Here is a 22,191-nt window from a genome sequence, read left to right as displayed (position 1 = left end):
AATAAAACAGATATCATAATTCCGAAAGTCCTTTCTCTAATTCCGTAATGCTTTGTTGGTTGCATTGGTAAAACGTCATTCGCAGTGAGTTGGGTCGGAAATAATACGCTACTTCTTCCATATTGTTGTTGTTGTTGTTGTTGTTGTTGTGGTGGTGGTGGTGGTTGTTTTATCACAATGAATAATCCCATTCATAATCGTGAGCCCTTTCTCGATGGAATTACGGTATGCCTACGACTTTGTGCCACAAACCGCCACATATTATCGAGGTGCGCAACATTTTTTTTTTCCGTTTTCATTGCACACATCTAAAAGAAACCGTGTTAGATTATTGTTTTGACTGTTCAATAACGTATGGCAGGGGTACTATGTTTACTTTGCTGGCGTAGATACCAGTAGTCTCCAATGGGTAAAGGTAAAAAATTTAATATACATGTATTCGCATACAGTTTGTCCGTTTACAAGCAAGCAAAATGGAAAGGAGAAGTGGAAGTGCGCCATCTTGTGTTCACTTCGGGCTGCATGCGCTTGTAAACAGCGGCAGAGTTGTGTTTCTCCTCTGGATTTCGCTGGGTCGCGAAGGCGGGCAATCGGCTGGCAAATCGTATGTGACAGATTGATTTGTATCAGGGGATGAGAGACGTCTACCCACGATGATTCAAGCTGGCCTGAGACAAGCCTTGTACGCCCTCGTATACTCCTACTAATTCCGCTGCCTGTAAACCACATGTCAGCAATAAGGAAGTGTGCTGACTCTGAACTTTAAAGGGGTCTTTTCTCAGCATCATTCTGCGCAAAGAAATGACATCAAAACATCGATCTCTTTCTCAGCAAAACAACTAGTACCCTGATCACAAGAAAATAACTTCAACAATAACCGCATCTCCTCTACTTAAATTGTCAGCTCAAAAAAGAGGACAAAATAAAAGTAGGCCTATGTATTTACAGTGCGCCTAAAACAACTTCACTTTTAATCGAAATGCTCCGTCCGCTTGTTTCATCAATGAATGCGGTTGGTTGCAGCCCGTGTAAGTGCAGCGTTCCTTTCTCCCCTAGAGCATGTTCTTCGGACTTGAGACAGACAGACAGACAGACAGACAGACAGACAGACAGCCCAATGAAGGTTACCCTAGCATGAGAGACGCTGCGCATTAAGGAGGGAAATATGTAAAGACTATACAAGTCCCGACTGGTTCAAATGCAATGACACTTCGTGTTCAAGTTGACTTCATAGATGGCAATCTAAAACTCAATCAAGGCATAGGTCTCATTAAAAGTGGAGGCAAAATAAACAAGTGTATTGCAGTGTCGCATTTTCACTTGTGCTTTAAGAGCACCTTCATAACCATTTGTGTGTTATTGATGCCGATTGGTCAAGAAATCCTCATGTCCAAAGTACCACGTACAGAAAGGGTTAGCATTCACCCACCGATGCGAATCACAAGAGCTTATGGTGACATCGCCTCACAACTATTCCACCTACCCACACAAAAATATTCTATTTTTATTTCTTGAATCTAATCGAAAAAAAGAAAAGAAAAGAAATATATGAAATATTGTATTCTTCTCGTGAAAGCACTCTGGTGCCGTTATGACTTTGCTAACCGTGATGAAAAAAAAAGAAGAAAAAAAGCTGCAAACACGTGTATGTGACCAGTGCTGTTTCCGCTTTTAATAAAATGTCTGTCTCTTGTTTGCGTGATATCACTCTGTTCTTAAAAGTGAAAACGAACATAGAATGACACTGCAAATCATTTCACAGTTGCCATGGTTATCAAAAATTTTGGGTGATCACGGCAACTATGAAATGGGACAACCAGAGTCTTAGATTTTGTTCTTCCGAACCATTGTCAACTGGACTGACGTGAACTAACACTGACTCTTTGTACGCTCTTTCGAGAAAACGTGTGCTCCTCCTCCTTTGCACAGAGACATACTTCCAATGCCGACTGGCTTTAAATATAGGTTTTCCCGCCCATTTCGTCACCTCTGCGTTCAATTTCATCAATTCTTAATTCGATTTCGTCCAGAAAAGCTTACTGCATTCCAATCCCCTTCTAATTTTATCAAATTGTCATTCATTCCCGGGCTTTTTTTTTTAATGTATGTGAATCAAACTTACATATGATATCAAGTATTCTACTGCGTCAACATCCACTGGAAGCAAGAGAATGATGAACTTGGAACAAAGACCCCAGCTCCAAAATTCCGACATTGTTATGTAGAGTAGTCCAAGGCGGACAAGGCACTAATGAAAGCAAGAGAATGTTAAGCAGAGGGACCAAGGGAGAGGTGAATTTTCTTTAATTTGTCTCCCTATACAAATGAAATTTGTAAGATCGCAACTGCTGATCATTAATTCAACAAACATGTCCGGAAAATGAACCACGGGACTCGAACCTGTCATCTATTCCTTTTCGGGCAGCGACACTACCACCAGGCTATCCCTGGTTGCAAGCAGTGACACGATGAACTTGGACACTGAAATTCTTCTCTGCCGCTCAGCGATTTATGAATGTTACCGTTGTTGTTTGCGGAAAAAAAAAGTTATGAATGCTGTTATCAAATTGGTCACTAATTTTTGTGAGTATTAAGATAAGTGAGTTCTGTGAAAGGAAAATTAGTTTTTATAGCGTAAGATAAAACGACGTAAATGTGGGGACTATTTTGAGTGAAACTTTGACAAAAACCATCCCCAACATATTAGGTATAGACGAAATCGATTGTGCTGTCTCGTACTCAGCCACTGTTACCAACAAATTTAAATTGCAACTGACAAAGACAGATGACAGAGCAGGAAATTGATGACAATGTTTCAAAATCGATCGACAAAAGACGAAATTGAAACGAACATTTGCACATTCCAGAGTGTCCGGGACGTAATTGAAAACATGTTGTCAATTGAATGGAATGATGGCGAAAGTGTGTCGGGGAAACCAATGTTTCGAACACTGTTTGGTAATTATATCCATGCCATGCCAAGACGAGTTCGCAAATCAGGCTTTCCGGCCAAATAGAAGTTAATTTTGAAGCTTCCATATTACGCTGTACCAGATTACCACAGGTATTAAACCAAACACGATTCCCTGTTGTTTTGTTTTGTTTTTTACTTTCTTTCTTTTTTAATTAAGCTGTGCATCGGTTTTCATTCAAATTTTCCACTTGTTAGTCGCATTTATGCTGCTGATTTAATGCTAATAAATTATTCACGAGACATTTTTCCCCCTTTGATTAACGGAAGCTGTGATTTGTCATCGCCGAGATACCGTACCTGCCCAGGCGTAAGGCCTGGCGGTGAGTCAAACTGAATCAGATCTAGAAATGATGAGAAACATTCATATGTCTTCTCGGAGAAATATCAAGGACAGGAAAAAGTGCGGGGAGGAAAGCGATTTCCAGCGCAAGGTCAGACATTTCTTTCTACTCACTTCATTTCAATACTTTGCCATGTTTAGGTTCTTGTCGGTGGAAGGGACGTAAGGAATTTTTTTTTTTCGCTGATGAGTCAAAACACAAAATCATGCTGTAAAGTCTACCCACTATCCTGAGATACGCAAATAGCTTGCAAGATTGTCTGAAGTCATTAATGATTAAGCTATATATATGTGGCTTTATTTCTGTCTTTTTTTCAGTAGTACTTCTACTTTAAATTCTCTCATCCAACTATTCCCCCGACATGATAAGTAATAATTATTGTAGACGTAAGTTGGTGTCTTCGTACAATTCAACATTTCTCTGCCACCACTACACAGATTCGCTCTACTTATTTGCTTCGCACTTTTTTTTTCTCGTGTGGGACGAGCCAGCAGCATACGCATCAGATCACCCACTAGTAGTCCAGCTCTACCCCTTTTTCCTATCCTGTTTCCATGGTGACACTATACGCCCTTCGTCTCTTGCCCCTACCTTTCCTGTACCGTATGTCCCACCCCCATGACCTCCCCCCCCCAAAAAAAAAAACCCACAAAAACACAAAAAAAAAACCCACAAAAAACACAACAACAAACAACAACAACAACAACGGGACCCGCCGCAACGATAACTTCAAATGCAGTGATTCAATCCAAATACAATTTCAGGGTATGAAACGATAACTTACTACCCACATCTTACAGAAAATCCCATCTGATTTGCTTCAGTGATCAAAGAAAAAAGAGGATCTTTGTAGAGCATGTCAGGAATCCCCTTCCAAGTTCTGCCCATTGTGTCACACATTAATACGCAGTTCTAAGAACATACAAGTGCTAAACTTGGAGGAAACAGGCCCATGACATGCTTTACAACAATCCATATTTCTGAGCCTGTTACCACTTAACCATATTAAATGGGCTTTTCTGCTAAATATAGGTAAGAAGTTATATTCTAAACCCTGAAATAGCATTCAGACAGTTTATTCATATCGGAATTTATCACTGACAAAATCCGATTGTAATTTTTGGGAGGACATACTGTAAAGTGCCGAGAATCACTGGTATGCAATGATGGCTTCTGTTATATACTCCATACAGGATCTCGGCCCGCTCCCTTTCCGATTATCATCGTCTGGTTGTACACGGTTACTAGTGAGTTGCTCCATGGTTCGATTTCGGGTCACAGACAAGTTTCTATCGCGGGATATTGAGTAAATTAAAAGGTATAATCGAGTTCTGGAAGCAGCCCACGGGTGACAGAGTGAGCCATTGTGAAGAGAAATGCAAGACTGGGGAGAGATAAAGTGAATTTTTGGTCTTCAACTTTTCATCCCATTATATTTAATCATATAATAATGATAATAATGACGATGATGATGATGATGATGATGATGATGGTGATGATAATGCTGATAATAATAATGATAGTAATAATGATAATAATAATAATGATATAATAATAATAATAACAATAATAATAACAATAATAATAGTAATAATAATAATAATAATAATGATAATTATAATAATAATAATAATAATTATAATAATAATAATAATAATAACAACAATAATAATAATAATAATAATAATAATAATAATAATAATAATAATAATGATAATAACAAATATAATACTAATAGAACATCTGGACAATGTCCTCACGTATAGCTGCGGAAGAAGAGCCGACACATCCCATGCCTGGTTTATGCCACATAGTCAAGGTAGGGACTTGAACCAAGAACGCGAGCGAGGAAACCACGGGTCTACACAGACCGCACAACAGTATCAAAATCAGGCATATTGCCACCTACCCTTCGACTGGCGAGCAGAACGTCCCCCCATGGTAGTTGATCCCGCGAACATATCCGTCGCATGGCGGTCGGTCCTTGCGCTCCACGCTCCGGGAGCTGGTGGCGACGATGCCCTGGCTGGGATACCGCCGAACGGTGATCAGATCAACGAAGTCGCGCGACGAGATGAGACCCATGGCAGCGCTGTGCGTCGCCGACCGGGCTATGATGAGATTCTGGAGGGGTGGGGGGAGGAGGGGGCGGGGTAAAGGGAGTGTATTAAGTGAATCAAAGAAAATCATTGCATGTGTTGACACTGATGACTTCTCAGCTGTGGCAGCCACGTATCATCTGAAACAATCTCGTCGACTTACTGTCCATGCAAGGCATAGCATTCTGTCATTCTGACTAAAACTGTAGACAAAAGAAATATCACCTCAAGATGTTAATGCCATATTTGATAAAGAAATTTGACTTTCTGAATCAAGGTTATCTGAACCATCATCTCATGTCAAAGTTCATACAAATTTCTTAGAACGGTAAAATGGTATTCCCGAAATGGGTATTGTTACTATGCGTACATAGGGGGAAAAAGTCTTATTCTTACTTCAGCACAAGTTCGTATGTCAATTCCTTATTCCAATGCTAGGGACGGGTTGCCATGTTCATAGAATGCTCAATTCCCGAAGATAACTCTTGGAGAAAAGCGAATTGTTATCCACTGAAGGGAACAAAAAAAAAATCCCATCGCAGAGAACCAAGCCACGGCTTCCTAAATATTCTTTATATCCGATATTAATTTACCATAACAAATATTCCTGACAATCACTACCATAATATCGACGTAGTGAAAGATGTATCGTAAAACTCTTGCAATCAAATTTGAAATATATGACGCGTGTATTCTTGTAATTATATTAGAATGTGTTCAAAACAAGTGCAGTCATCAAAATTTGTGTCCACGCGTCTACGTATCCGTGTATCTGTGTGTCTGTTTGTTTGTATGTCTGTGTGTTTGTTAGTCTGTCTATAAATGTGTTCATGGTTGTGTGTGTCTATGTCTGGTTTGCTTTTCCGATATCCTCAAACCAGACGCTGGTGAGCTAATTTTTGTCTGCCTAATCCATTTCCCCCACAAACGATATCAGGCCGACTGCTTCGAGACTATTCGGTAAAGAAAAGCCATTTTAGAGCTTAAACATGACTCTGAGGAAAGTATGTCGTACAAACATCTTCATCTTCGAGTCGTTATTTGCTTATTTATATTCATTCATTCATTCATTTTGCCTTCCTCGTGAGATAAATCCGGTAATCACTCGTGCTAATTCGTTTAGCGAAAGCTACGCCAAACTTTCCGCCCGTTCCACCCGCCTCCCCTCCGGCTCGCCTAGCAAGAGATAACCACTTCATCGCATCATCACTGTTTTGCTCAGAGCGTTGACTTTACAACCATCCACTTATGCCTCGATATTATTGCGTCCCAGGTGTAGACGCCATCCTTTGCAACAAATTCTGCCACCAATCCAGCAATCCACTCGCCGCGATTATAGCCGACGGTCACTCATTTTTTTTGAACCACAAAATTACAATTTGCGTCTCAGTGGGTACAATTTTCATCCTAATCACGACCTTTGCAGGAGATTTGCTCTCTAATTTTCTTCTGCTTTGCCGACTTTCATATCCTCTCTTCCCCACGCTTTTGAGCTGATTTTAGTAATTTCACACGCACACACGTACACACACACACACACACACACACACACTTTTTTGGGGGTTTTACTATATTCTTTATTTGAGTTTCATTATATATCAGGTCCATGTTGACAATGAAATTAATATGAACAACAACAAAAAAGCACACACACAAAGCACAACAAAGTAGAGGAAAGGAGAGAAAGTCAGAAAAAAAAAGAAGGAAAGGAAATGCGGGGAAATACCTATTACCTTTTCTTACTCTTATAACAGGTACAGGAGTGGGTAAGAGACTAGAATGATTAAAAACATCTGATGCAAAACTGCTTGTATCTTTATAATAACGCTCGTACACACTGGCAACTGAGTTGCTGTTATTTGACTGACTTGTTCTCCTGATATTTCTATATCTTGGTGAATGAAAATTAATGAATATTTTTAGTCTCATAATGTAAGATAACAGTACGTTTGTCACCGCTGTCCTCTTTTGTGGTCATGCCAGTTTCAGAATGACTACGAACTGACATGGTAAAAGATAGTCTAAACCACGCTCATGACGTTCAACCCGTTAGCTCAACTCTGAGCCCGATGGCCACAAGCTGTCACCAACTCGAGGTATCATTCGAGATGAGGTGCTAAATAATTACTCACATTCACATGCTCTTAGACTTGCCATTTGTCTTTGACTTTCTTTTACTACTAATAAGGGCGGTGATTTGGCTCAATCGGTAGCGAGTCTGCCTCCAGATCCAGAGGACCCGGCTTCGATTCCCGTATCCCACTGAGCAATGTTGTGTTTAAATATACTCAATACTGTTCCCTCTAGTACTAGTATGCGTCAAAACACTCTGATCCTCATATAGCAGGAGATCTCGTGTGTGAGAGAGTCACAACTCATCATGCACGTAAAAGACCCCGCTTCATTCGTTCATCACAAAGAGCAGGGTGTTTAACCCAATGAAGTGGTCCCGCCACACATCCAACTGGACCCAATGGAAGACCAGCTAGCGCAGCTGAATATGGACTATCTAGCCATCTTTAGTTACTGACAAAAATAGAGATGGATTATATGACTTGAAGGAATGCAGGGTAACAAACTCACTCCTCCCAGCATGAGCTTGAACTTAACCCTAAGCTAGTCATGGAGAAAGTTTGCTGGCCAAAAAAAAATCGTCCTTACGCCATCTTGAAATTGCATGTAGCACCTCTGAATTTCATACATTTCTTTAAAAAAAAAACACCTCTCAGGATCATTGTCTGAAGAGTACATAGCAATGCATAAGATCCAGCCTCTCTTTAAACGGTAATAGAGTTTAACAAATATCAGCAACTCCCTCCCAAATCTCTTAGGAACAACATTATTATCCGAACATTTGGAATAATCTTCTAGACAACATAACGTCTTGTTCAACTGCACGTACTCCTAAACAGCTACATTTAAGCAAGGAGGTGATCACCTCCCTGACGTAAGCTACACTATTAATACAATCATAATGTTCCCAACTCTTTGAATCAGAGCAACGCATACTAAAGTATACAATCGTAATATTAATTGCTCTTTTTTTTGCACCGCCATCTTCTTGAGGCCTCATCCATTTCCATGGTAACTACTCATAATGGCGGTCTCCAGCTTTCAATGTCTTCTCTCGTTTACGGGACATACATGTACTACATATCTTTTATCTTATGTTTTGAATATGTTTATTTTATGATACTATTTCTATATTTTTCTACATGTAATATTTTGTTATGATTTTGTAATGCATTTGTAATTGTTTGTACATTTGATGGTTGAATTTCAATTTGCATTTGTTTGAACGCAGAAATAATAATCTAGCCCAACAAAACACACAAACTCATATCAGTTACAGTGCTGACGGATCGACTTTGAAAAGACACATCCCGTCTATGGGAGTGCGAGTGAGGTTTTCTTTTTTTTTTGTAGTCGTATGTTGACCTCATTGCAGACACAAATAGGACAGGTTCGACGTGTTAGCTTCACAAGTTCAGTGCTGGGATATTAAGCGCCATGTGCTCTGAGAAGAGAAGGAGACGGGGAGATAGGTATATCGTCTCCGTCGTTGGACATTTCGTATTTTTTTAATTAACCTCACCCTCGCGCCGCTGTAGCTCGACCTCTGCAGACTAGATCAGTCTAGCAGCCAAGGCCACGGCGCTGCACGCAAGTTGGCTTGAGCATGGAAACATACAGATTGCCAATCCAAGCACGAATGCCAGGGAGAGCAGGGCCTTCTTCTATTTTTTTACCCCTTCCTTCTCGTAATTAGATTAGATCGAGATCCCGTAATCTACCAAATTGATGAAACTAAAAACCATCACGGAGATGGAGATAGCAAAGTAGATAAAAGGAAAAGGAAGCATGTTGGAGGAAAGAGCGGGAGAGTGAGAGAGAAAAGGGGGTGAATCAGATGGAGTAGGAGAGATACGGGGTGGGAGAGGGGGCGAGATGAGGAGAGGGGGAGAGACGGAGAGCGGAGAGGAAATATGAAGAATGTTTATCCTATTTCTTGCTCTTTCGATCGATGTCTGGCGAATGGAGTGTAATGGTAGGAGTATGATATATCACCGATGTCCCAAATTAGCAACAAGCGCGGCGATGCTTACGAAAATCCTTTGATTTAATTCAAAAATATTGGCTGGATGCTTTCAGCAGGCCTCGACATGAAATGTCACGGCTGGTCAAGAGGGTACGAGAGTGCAGGGACGCCACACTTTTATTTTGGGGGACCGAGGTGAATGCCAAGTTATCACCCCGTATCCATGGCAACCGCATGAAGATCGTCTGCTCCTTCCCAACCATCGACGCAGAGATTGTCGTATGTTGTCGCTGTTGTTGTTTTCGGCCAAACTCTCATTTATCAGAGTATATATGAGATCGCGGTGAAAGCGATAGTCTATAACAGAACCAAAGACAAAAGACGACTCATACCAATAAAGGCCAACGGGTGTCACAATCGTTTTGATATGAGATTTTACTAGCATTATCCCATTTTGCAATAACTTCCTGAACACAAGGGTCGTTGCAAGAGCAACGACGAGACGAGCTGAGTGGTTACCGACGAGGGAATATTTTTCATTTTATTACATTTCCATTTTCTGTTCCCTTTCCGTTGGCAATGGTTGGTGTGTTTCGACATAGGCCTATATAACGCAGCACAGGAATGACATTACGTATTTCAGCGTTGCCATGAAAGCAAAGAGTGTAGAAATCATGTACAGTGGTGTAGACATAATAATCATATTTCATTTAATGTTGTTGTTGTCTCTTGGTGCATGAATATAACAAATCTGACAAAACATTACGAGCCAAAACTATGTACTGTATAGGCCCTATGTAGGCCTACTTCAAAGTAAGTAAAACTTTCGGTCGCTTTTTTATCACCATCACATCGCCATCGTTATCATCACTTCCAACGTTACTACCGCTACGTTCTTTTATGTTTTTAATGTTTTTTTTCTTTTATGTTGAAACCGAAATCCCACTTCGTGTTATATTGTAGTTTCAATGAATCTGTGTACATGCAGTGTCTGTGTGTAGCTTCAGTTATTTTTACTCCACGTATCATAGGCAACTTGAGCACAAAGAGACTTTGATCTTGAAATAAAATTACTTCACTCTACTGAATTGTTTTATCTGACATGCCTGACAAGAAAAAGCAGACATAATGCAGTAGTATGGATAGTAGTAGTATAGTACTGGTAGTAGTAGTAGTAGTAGTAGTAGTAGTAGTAGTAGTAGTAGTAGTAGTAGTAGTAGTAGCAGTAGTAAGTAGCAGCAGCCGTATGTACTAGCAGTAAAATAGTATTAGAGTGTTGGAGGGCAGTTTGTCAATGTATTTGCAATCTGGCGAATACCAACACGAATGTGGGCATTAGCTTATTCAATTTATCAAACCGTGCATTACTGTTCAACTGCACAGAGTAGTTCAGGACACGCAATACAGACAGTATGATATTGCTCAAATACTGGTCGAACAATCACTTTGCAGAGTCATCTAAATATAACTTCGCCAGCGATAGACGGTGTATATGCCTCCCACGACAAGATCCGACAAGGGATTTGCGAAAATGAGTATTTCTGGCTGGAACGGGGTAGAGTGCACTCCATCTACATCAATTCACCCCGACATTTTCCCGGTTATCCCTTCACGGAATTTACTTTCCGCTGTGCCTACACTATCGAAAAAAGGTTTTCAATTCGCCGCAACTTCAGCACGCGTTAGCCTTACCGCGGAGTGAAACGGCGAATAAACGAAAGCATTCGGCAACCCCTTGTAGTCACATTACAAGACCAGATCCGAGGAAAGAGAAGGGATGGTATTCGTTTTGTATCAAAATATGAACAAAATAAAACAGAATACATGAATAAATGAACAGAATATTACCGCCCCCCCCCCCCCCCGCGCATTTAAAGCTAAGATTGAGCCCTCAATAGGACGACAGGTGTGACCAAACTATTTCATATTATCAACCGAAATATTAAAAAATGTACCCCGTCCAGTCATAAACCATTAAGCATTTTGAGAATACCAAAAATGTTTTTTTTTTCGAAACAGGTTCACTAATTATTCCCACTTTAAAGTAGATGACGGAAGTGTCTGGCATTGAGGTAGGATAATGAAGGTCTGTGGTACGCTGCTATCCACGCAGATAGCTTCTAATTTGCCTTTGTCTCGTTTTTTAAAAAGAATTTTAAGGAAATGATTCTGATTTAGTTCTCTCCATCTAGAATAGTGAAGTGACATTTTTATCCAAATCGCATTGAAACAGATTATGGATTTCAAAGATTTTCATACACTTATTAAGAAAAAGTCGCGTTCACTTTGCACGAAAGATGAAGCGATCATTCCATCGTCAGACACTTTCTTAATTTGGTTTGCAAATAAAGGAATTCGGACACAGTTATTTTTGTCGCTGGATTCAGCAAGATAATACACCCTTTTACAGCAATCCCTGCTAGATCTGTAAATGGAGGGAAGTTTAGAATAATCTGATGTGCAGGAACCATATATTTTCTCTCTTTGACTTCATACAGTAATGTGAAATAGAATGAATAGTGAAGCGCAAGCCAATCGGGAAGAATGGACGTTGTAAACATTTCAGGGACAAGGGACAAGACTGTCATGACCGTCATGTGACCGAAATAGTCATTTCGGGCTTCTTTACAATGAAACGTTTAAGGCTAAGTGATCTTCACATATAGTCATAACTTTCTTGTTGTATGTCTACGCTCTGCACTAGTCTGTTGCAGAGCATGCTTTAAGGACACTATACGATCTAGCTATTCCAAGATACAGACCCGTGTACATTTCCCAGGTCGAGGTCTTCAGTGGAAAGAAAGTTATTGGAGGGTCGGGTTAGTTAGGATGGGAAGAAACAAATAGGGTGAACTTTACGATCGTCTTGCACATCGTACTACACGTGCCAGCATTGAAATTCTTTTACATCTTAAGAGTCCTGGGCCCATGGCTTCATATTGGCGTCGGTAAACTGCATTTGGAAATGGCGTATACTCACGCGCGGCTCGCATTTCATACTGACTGGGCTCTAAATGAAACTTTAACAATGACCCTGGCCGAGATTAGATGTGAGGATGGCACACACGGAGGAAAATAAAAGAAAAAAAATAGCAACATGCCTCTACTTCTCATCTGGCCCTGAGAGCGCGCTGCGTTATCATTCAAATGGGCACGACGACCGTGCTTCATAAATTGCCCGAAAAAGAAATATGTATTTCTAGGATGAGAAAACAAGCCATAAACTAGTACGCTATGCACCGAGTCCCCATTCGGATAAAGGTCACGAGGTAATATGTGTCATTGAGCGCTCTATGCTTTCGTTCTGCCGGTTGACATCCTATACATTATAATCAGGGTTTTCGTGATTTTAAGAGGATATCTCAACTTGCTTTCCCACTGTCGTGAAGCGACATTCACACGTGAAAGTTAATTACTTGGCCATGCACCAAAACGCCCTATTCCCACTAGCCATCGTTTAAGAGCTAAACGCATATGAAAAAAAAAAAATGAATCAAGAGCCATTTGTAGATTGTACAGCACGCCAAATAGAGAGATATGACGATTTGACAAAATAACTCGCTGTAAAGATTCTTTTCCAAAAAATATCTACAGACCAAGTGTGAAAATGAAAGGGCATTGGTATTATCCGGTGTACATAAAAAAATGGATTTGACTGTATCATCACTGAACTGAAAAAAAGGCATCTTCCTAAAAACATATCGGCTATAATGTTTCCAAATATGATTTGTCACCCCCAAGGTTTCCTTTGAAAAATGACTATATAATTCGGGAATTGCTGTTATGGAATTGCTTCTGTAAAGAGTGATGAGGTCGGAAGATGGGAAAATTGAGTGCAGATCGTCAGAGAATATATCGATGAAAGAAATAGAAAGATATCATATTATATTTATATAAATATTAATATATATATATATATATATATATATATATATATATCATACATATTATATATATACATAAAAAGATAGACAGACAGACAGACAAACAGATAGATAGATAGATAGATAGATAGATACATGGATGGATGGATGGATATATGAATAGATAGCTAAAGCTAGATATGTTGTATATAAATATATATATATATATTATATATATATATATATATATATATATATATATATATATATATAATAGAGCAGAGAGAGCAACAGGAAAATGGATGTCGATCGCTAAATATGAAGAGATCAAGAGAGAGAAAGAGAGGGAGAGGGAGGAAGGGGAGATGAGAGGGAGAGGGAGAGGGAGAGGGGAAGGCGACAGGGAGAGACATAATACAGGAGTGAACTTGGAGAGAATTGTACCTCATTGATGGTCTCAAGGACTTGCGATTCCTTGACGTTCTTATCCCACTCGCCTCGGAGTCCCTTAGGCGATGGAAGAATGTAGTGGATGATCTTTTCCGGAGGAGCGTCTATCGTGCATTCTGCCCGGTAACTGGCGGCAAAGGAAGAGAAAAAAGAGAGAGGGAGAGATTGAAAGAGACGATAAAGACAGTGCTATTTACGATGAACAAGTCATACCACTACATTATAGGGTCGGTGGATTGCGGGAGGGGGGGGGGGGGAGGGAAGGGAGGGAGGTATCGTGCAATATGGGCGTGGCATATTGGAATATAGGCGGAGTATCAGAGTTTGAGGAATCAGAAACCCATGTGAGACAACTCCATTCCCCCCTTCTTCAAAGCAACATCTCTTAAAAGATACATTAATTTTCATGCTGTTTGATGATAATATGTCACTTTGTGCAATACGGCGTCATATGCATTTCTCATTTTACATTCTGAGTGAATTAATGAATATGATGGAAAATGTACACACACAACTGAATATAATTCAATTTTCTATTTCTGTACATTATCATAATAGATACATATCATTATAATTGCAGTCTCTTCATACAACAAACATACTTTACGAAATGATGATGAACATTAACTTTTCATTCAAAATCATTTAAGCTGTAATCATTTATGCTTATTAAACAGTGTCACTGAGGTATGCATTTCCACCTTATGCTTTGGTTAAAACTATAACACTGTCTCCGAGACTTCAGTTACCACTTACACTCGACAATATATCCTGGGGGGGGGGGGGGGGGGGGGGGGCGTGAAAGAATGGGTACTACTTAAACCCATCAAAGCCAGAGGGTTATTGTTTTACTCCAGAATAAAGACATTATTGTCATTAAATTACACATTTTCTTTATTGAAAAACAATTATACGAAATTTATCATATTATTATCATTGTGTCACAAATGTACACACTAGTAGTTATGTACATGTATGATGTACTGTATGCATGGTTGTTTTAATGTGTATGTACACAGGTGGACCAGATTAATGGAGAACATTCTATGTGGTATACATATAGTACATACAGGCTGACCAGATCAGTGGAGAATTTTTTAGGTGGTATACAATGTAGCTATACAGTACATGCATGGAATAGGAAAAACATTATAGCTCACTCAATCTAGAATGATTTCACCCATTTCCAGAATGTTCTGGGAAGTGCTAACATATTTGGCTGAGTGAGGCACTGTCCCTGTAGCCCAATGTGATTGGTAGTTATTCTTGGTAATGATGTTTTGTACATAGTTAGGCAGTGAGTCATCCAGGTTTCCTGGAACTTGGACTCGCTAGTAGGTTGCAGAGAGTTATAGAATGTGCTAGAAGGGGGTGAATGGATAGTATATAAGCCAGAGGAATTCTGCAGTAGGCAGAGTACCCAACACCTCTGCTCTGAGAGTTACGTCACTTCTGGCTCTGAAGCGACTTGTTATAGTCAGTCCTGTGTTACCTGCTGACCTGTTATGTTTGTGGAGATACTTGGCCTGGGAGACATTTTGCCTGCAGAGAATTAATGTGCCTTCATTGGACTCCATATTTTAATGTCAACGGACATTGCTACGGCAAAGCTGTGACGGGCTGGATTCCTAGCTGGACAATATAAAGTGAATCATCATTCAACGCATCGACTGGACGTGGTCGTTGGATTCTGCACATTTCGCTGGGAACATCATACGGTGGATCTATTGTGGACATATACCCTGGATTTATAACGCGGACTATTGTAACCTGTGCCTCTGGATTTACGTCGAAGGAATCATTCATCGGTGCATCACGGATCATTCATTTGTGCATCAAGCATCGTATTTGGACACTACCAGGAAACTGTAGGGATTTCGTGATTTAGTGAGTAAGTGATTCCATTACTGACTTATATTTGTTTCTAGTGATCATTATTGTACTGATGTGAAAACCGATTACGAGTCTGTACCCACAATATCACTGTTAATAAACCGCCTGAACATCAGTTGATTGTTTCTTTTGTGCGATCATTCTCGGAGTGATTTTGGTCGTAACAAAATTGGGGGCTTGTCCGGGAAGTGAATTTAAAGCCAAAATTTAGAATTTGGAACGTTCCGGAACTTAGAATATTGGTACAGACATAATACCAGTTGAATTGATTGTTCAATTATATATTGTGTGTATTACAGTGTGACAATGTCAATCAGTACAATGGATGTTCAGGCATTTGTTCAGAGGACAGATTTGTCCCTCAAAGATTTGCAAAGGTTACGCAAATGTGATTTGACTGCTATTGCACAGCATTTAAATGTAGATGTTCCACAAGGTGCAAGAAAGGCAGAGATTCTTGACTTAGTAGCTGGTCACATGGAGCTCAAAGAAGAAATTGACACTCCAGATCAAGCTCAAATTTCTGATCAGACACGGCTTGAGCTTGCTAAATTGGAAATAAAGGAGAGAGAAAGAGCAAGGGAATTAGAACTGGAGAAAGAGAAGATGAGACTAGAACTGGAAATGAAGGAAAGGGAAAAACAAAGAGAAATGGAAATGAAGAAATTCGAAATGGAGCAGCAAATGAAATTGCGTGAGATGGAATTGACTCATGCACAGACTGTTGGAAATCGTGAAAGGGCTCCCTCTGAATTTGATTTGGCCAAGAACATTCGATTGGTGCCAAAGTTTGAAGAAAACAGAGTTGATGCATATTTTGTGTCATTTGAGAAGGTGGCTAACAGTTTGAACTGGCCACAGGAATTTTGGCCCTTGCTCCTTCAAAGTGTGTTTGTCGGCAAAGCAGCTGATGTGTACTCATCTCTCTCTGAAGAGCAATCACGTGACTATGCTACAGTCAAGAAAGCAGTGTTGAATGCTTATGAGTTGGTGCCAGAGGCGTACAGACACAAGTTCAGAAATTCGTACCGCAAACCAGGCCAGACACATGTTGAGTTTGCTCGTGAAAAAGAAATGACGTTTGATAGGTGGTACAGATCCCTGATAGTGGATCAGGACTTTGATAACCTACGTGAGGTTGTTCTCTTGGAAGAATTCAAAAAGAGTGTTGCTTTCAGTGTGAGGTCACATTTGGATGATCACAAAGTGACAAATTTGCATAAAGCAGCCTTGATGGCTGATGAGTATGAGCTGACCCACAGAAATGACAACAGACCACATTTCAGGAATTTCTCTGGAAATAAGAGAGACAAAAATCAGTCGAGCAATCCAAAGAATGCTGGTCCTGAAAAAGGCCCGAGTTCTGAAACTTCATCGGCACCAAAGCCTCAATCTGACAAAGGGTCCAGTACAAGTGCAAATGTCATCAAATGTTTTCACTGTAACAAGACAGGGCATGTAAAGTCACAGTGTTGGAAGTTGCAAAACAAAACAAAGAAGGACTTGGGATTTGTCATGTCAAAAAGTGTCCTACCCGAAAACAGTGTCCCGTTCAGTGAAACACAGGCCATTGAAAGTCAGTCTCCCAAATTCAAAGATAGGCTGAAGCAGGTGGATGAGAGCTATCGTAGCTTTTTGTTTGATGGTGAGGTGACCCCATGTACTTCTGGTGAGGCAGGTAAGCCAGTAGTCATCCTGCGGGATACGGGGGCCTCTCAGTCGTTGATGGTGGATGGTGGTATGACTTTTCCACCAGATAGTGCAGTGAATGCAAAAGTCTTGATTCAGACTGTTGATGGCAGTTATATGTCAGTGCCACTGTATAGAGTGGATTTGAAGTGTGACCTAGTTTCTGGTCCTGTGACTGTTGGAGTTGTTCCCGAGTTGCCCATGGCAGGCATTGATTTCCTGTTGGGGAATGACTTGGCTGGGGACAAGGTGGTTGCGTCTCCAGTTGTTTCGGAGAAACCAGTGGTGGTTGCTGAAACTGAGCAGTTGCAGGAGGAGTTTCCTGGGATTTTCCCAGATTGTGTTGTGACTAGGTCTCAGGCTCGTAGAGCTGTTCAAGATGATGCGGATTCCGTTGATGTGGAGGAGAATTCCGGTGTTTGGTTGGCAGAAACCTTTTTCAAGGATTTGAATGATGGGGTTGCTGTATTAGGCTCCGAGGCTAACAGTGATGGACTGTTTAGCAAGTCTTCCTTGGTTGAAGCACAGCAGGCAGACTCTGAGTTGAAAGGCTTGTCTCAGACGGCGTGTTCTGAGGCTGAGGCTGAAAAGGTCCCTGAGTGCTATTATGTCAAAGATGGCATTTTGATGAGGAAGTGGAGACCTCCCCATAGGCCAGCTGATGAGGATTGGACGGTGGTCCGTCAAGTTGTTGTCCCTCCTAGTTACCGCGGTGAGATCTTGAGGATTGCTCACGAGTTACCTGTTGGCGGCCATTTAGGCGTCAGAAAGACAAAGGATCGGATCATGAGGCATTTCTATTGGCCAGGGTTGAATGTGGATGTGGCTGAGTTTTGCAAGACTTGTCACACATGTCAGGTGGCTGGTAAACCGCAGCATTCAGTGAAGCCGGCGCCATTGATTCCGATACCTGCGTTTGAAGAACCATTCAGTCGGGTTCTAGTTGACTGTGTTGGACCTTTGCCTAGGACTAGGTCGGGTCATAAGTACCTCTTGACAATCATGGATATGTCTACACGGTTTCCAGAGGCTATCCCATTGCGAAATATCACCGCTAAGACTGTGGTAGATGCTCTAGTGCAGTTTTTCACTAGGTATGGGTTGCCCAAGGAAGTGCAGTCTGACCAAGGGTCAAATTTCATGTCAGGCATATTTCAAGAGGTGATGTATCGTTTGGGTGTGAAGCAGCTGAAGTCGTCAGCTTATCATCCCCAATCCCAAGGTGCGTTGGAGCGCTACCACCAGACCCTAAAGACAATGATTAGGGCATTCTGTGAGGAGTATCCCGAGGATTGGGATAAAGGCATCCCTTTCCTCCTGTTTGCAACGAGAGACTCCCCAAATGAGTCGACGGGTTTCAGCCCATTTGAGCTGGTGTACGGTCATGAAGTCAGGGGCCCACTGAAGCTCATCAAAGAGAAATTCATGACGGAGGATGATGAGGTCCACCTACTTGACTACGTGTCAAAATTTCGTGAAAGGCTTTCAAAGGCTTGTGAGGTAGCTAGGGAACACTTGAAAGTGTCACAAGACTCTATGAAGAGAAAGGCAGACAAAAATGCCAAAGCCCGAACTTTCAACCCAGGTGACAAAGTTCTTGTACTGCTGCCCATACAAGGTGAACCACTGAAAGCCAAGTTCAGTGGCCCATACTATGTCAAAAAGAAACTCAATGATGTGAACTATGTGATCAGTACGCCAGACAGACGAAAAGATCAGAGGGTGTGTCACATAAACATGCTGAAAGAGTACTATGAGAGAAAGGCTAGTCAGCCGGTAGGCGTAGCTCAGGTGGTAGTAGAAGAAGTAGATGAAGAGGGAGAAGCTCAAGATGAGAATGGAAGTGAGCCCTCTAGTGCCAGGCTGTCTAACTCAGAGATGTTAGGGAAAGTAGATGAGGCACTGAACTACCTACCTGAAAATCAGAGGAAAGATGTGACTAGTCTGTTACATGAGTACAAAGAACTGTGTAAAGACAAACCAGGCTGCACCCCTCTGGCTGTACATGATGTTGATGTAGGAGATGTTGACCCTATCAAGCAAAACCCTTACAGACTAAACCCAAGCAAACTGCAAAAAGTAAGGGAAGAGGTTCAATACATGCTAGACAATGACATAATAGAACCTAGTAAAAGCAGTTGGAGCTCCCCAATCGTCATGGTGCCCAAACTGGATGGGTCTCAAAGATTCTGTATAGATTACCGAAAGGTGAATGCCGTGACGAAAACAGATTCTTTCCCCATTCCCAGACTTGAAGACTGCATTGACAGGGTCGGCAATTCTGCATATGTCAGTAAAATAGACCTTCTAAAGGGATACTGGCAAGTGCCCTTGACCGACAAAGCCAGAGAGATTTCTGCCTTTGCTACACCAGATGGCTTGTTCCAATGCAAAGTAATGCCATTCGGCATGAAAAATGCTCCGGCCACCTTCCAACGGCTGACAAACCAAATCATTGCCGGACTTGACAACTGTGTAGTATACATTGATGACATCCTAGTGTACAGTGACACGTGGGAGGAGCACATTACACACTTGCGGCAACTTTTTGATCGACTCAAGGAGGCCGGATTGGTGATTAATCTGGCAAAGAGTGAATTTGCGAAGGCCAAAGTGGTGTATCTCGGGCATGTAGTCGGTCAGGGACAAGTATTGCCAAGAGAAGCCAAGGTAGAGGCTATACTAGGCTTTCCCATCCCCCAATCCAAGAAGGAGTTGCTCAGATTTCTGGGCATGGCTGGTTTCTACAGGAAATTTGTACCGAATTTCAGCACTGTAGTCACCCCCCTAACAAACCTGCTGAAGGGCAAGGCAAAGTACACCTGGACTGCTGAGTGTCAAAGAGCCTTCGAGAAACTAAACGCAGTCCTTGCTAATGAGCCTGTTTTGGCAGCTCCTGACTTCGCAAAGCCATTCAAGGTGGCAATAGATGCTAGCGATGTAGGAGTGGGAGCGGTTTTGCTCCAAGAAGATGAAGAAGGCACTGAACGACCAGTTAGCTACTTCTCCAAAAAATTGAACACATACCAGAAGAAGTACTCCACAATTGAGAAGGAGGCTCTCAGTCTCATCCTTGCCCTCCAGCAATACGAAGTGTACTTGACAAATAGCAAAGGGGAGATCACGGTCTATACTGACCACAACCCCTTGGTCTTTTTAGACCCGTTCAAAATGAAGAACAACAGGTTGTTCAGATGGAGCATGATGACGCAGCCATATGCACTCAAAATCAAACATGTGGCAGGCAAAAACAATGTAATTGCCGACGCTCTGTCAAGAGTGTAACATGAAGGGAGTATCAAAGATGAAAAGTTTTCACCGCATATCATTTTCAGTGTATGTGTTTAGCATATTCATTAATGTGTGCAAAACAGTTCGATATGATTGTATAAGCTCTGAGAATCCAAGCAATATCATTGTAAATGGTATCCATGAAAAGAGAACGTGGAATGAATACAGCTATCCAAAAGACATGTGATAGTATGTGATTATTGTAGCTTGACTTGGATTTTACCTCACATTCACTATAAATAATAATGAGAAATTGTGAAGGTAAAAGAAACCCTTGCTACGGCAAGGCTTTCTTTTTCCCATGGGGGATGGTGTCACAAATGTACACACTAGTAGTTATGTACATGTATGATGTACTGTATGCATGGTTGTTTTAATGTGTATGTACACAGGTGGACCAGATTAATGGAGAACATTCTATGTGGTATACATATAGTACATACAGGCTGACCAGATCAGTGGAGAATTTTTAGGTGGTATACAATGTAGCTATACAGTACATGCATGGAATAGGAAAAACATTATAGCTCACTCAGTCTAGAATGATTTCACCCATTTCCAGAATGTTCTGGGAAGTGCTAACATATTTGGCTGAGTGAGGCACTGTCTCTGTAGCCCAATGTGATTGGTAGTTATTCTTGGTAATGATGTTTTGTACATAGTTAGGCAGTGAGTCATCCAGGTTTCCTGGAACTTGGACTCGCTAGTAGGTTGGAGAGAGTTATAGAATGTGCTAGAAGGGGGTGAATGGATAGTATATAAGCCAGAGGAATTCTGCAGTAGGCAGAGTACCCAACACCTCTGCTCTGAGAGTTACGTCACTTCTGGCTCTGAAGCGACTTGTTATAGTCAGTCCTGTGTTACCTGCTGACCTGTTATGTTTGTGGAGATACTTGGCCTGGGAGACATTTTGCCTGCAGAGAATTAATGTGCCTTCATTGGACTCCATATTTTAATGTCAACGGACATTGCTACGGCAAAGCTGTGACGGGCTGGATTCCTAGCTGGACAATATAAAGTGAATCATCATTCAACGCATCGACTGGACGTGGTCGTTGGATTCTGCACATTTCGCTGGGAACATTATACGGTGGATCTATTGTGGACATATACCCTGGATTTATAACGCGGACTATTGTAACCTGTGCCTCTGGATTTACGTCGAAGGAATCATTCATCGGTGCATCACGGATCATTCATTTGTGCATCAAGCATCGTATTTGGACACTACCAGGAAACTGTAGGGATTTCGTGATTTAGTGAGTAAGTGATTCCATTACTGACTTATATTTGTTTCTAGTGATCATTATTGTACTGATGTGAAAACCGATTACGAGTCTGTACCCACAATATCACTGTTAATAAACCGCCTGAACATCAGTTGATTGTTTCTTTTGTGCGATCATTCTCGGAGTGATTTTGGTCGTAACAATTGTTTCATTATTGAGATCACAATGCATTGATGCCCATCTAAATCTTCATGTTTTACGAATAATTACTATCATATCTTGTAATAAGGATTGACTTAACATCAATAGTTTCATGCCCCGTA

At 41.1% G+C, this 22,191-nt stretch overlaps 1 protein-coding gene across 1 annotated transcript in view; it reads right to left on the bottom strand.

The window, feature by feature from the left end:
* LOC139727017 (stAR-related lipid transfer protein 5-like) overlaps nt 1–22,191 on the bottom strand; it is an 84,163-nt gene that overhangs the window by 5,819 nt on the left and 56,153 nt on the right. The window contains exons 4-5 of the mRNA XM_071637999.1: nt 13,761–13,893; nt 5,225–5,439 (exon numbers count right to left, since the gene is read on the bottom strand). Of these exons, the coding sequence (XP_071494100.1) occupies nt 5,225–5,439; nt 13,761–13,893 (348 nt within the window). The remainder of the gene's footprint in view (nt 1–5,224; nt 5,440–13,760; nt 13,894–22,191) is intronic.

This window comes from Diadema antillarum, unplaced genomic scaffold (assembly GCF_040938485.1).
Source record: "Diadema antillarum isolate AM-2024a unplaced genomic scaffold, OU_Dant_1.0 seq00000111_RagTag, whole genome shotgun sequence".
NCBI lineage: Eukaryota > Metazoa > Echinodermata > Echinoidea > Diadematoida > Diadematidae > Diadema > Diadema antillarum.
Note: the sequence above shows the minus strand (reverse complement) of the source record. Positions and strands in the feature narration are given on the sequence as shown.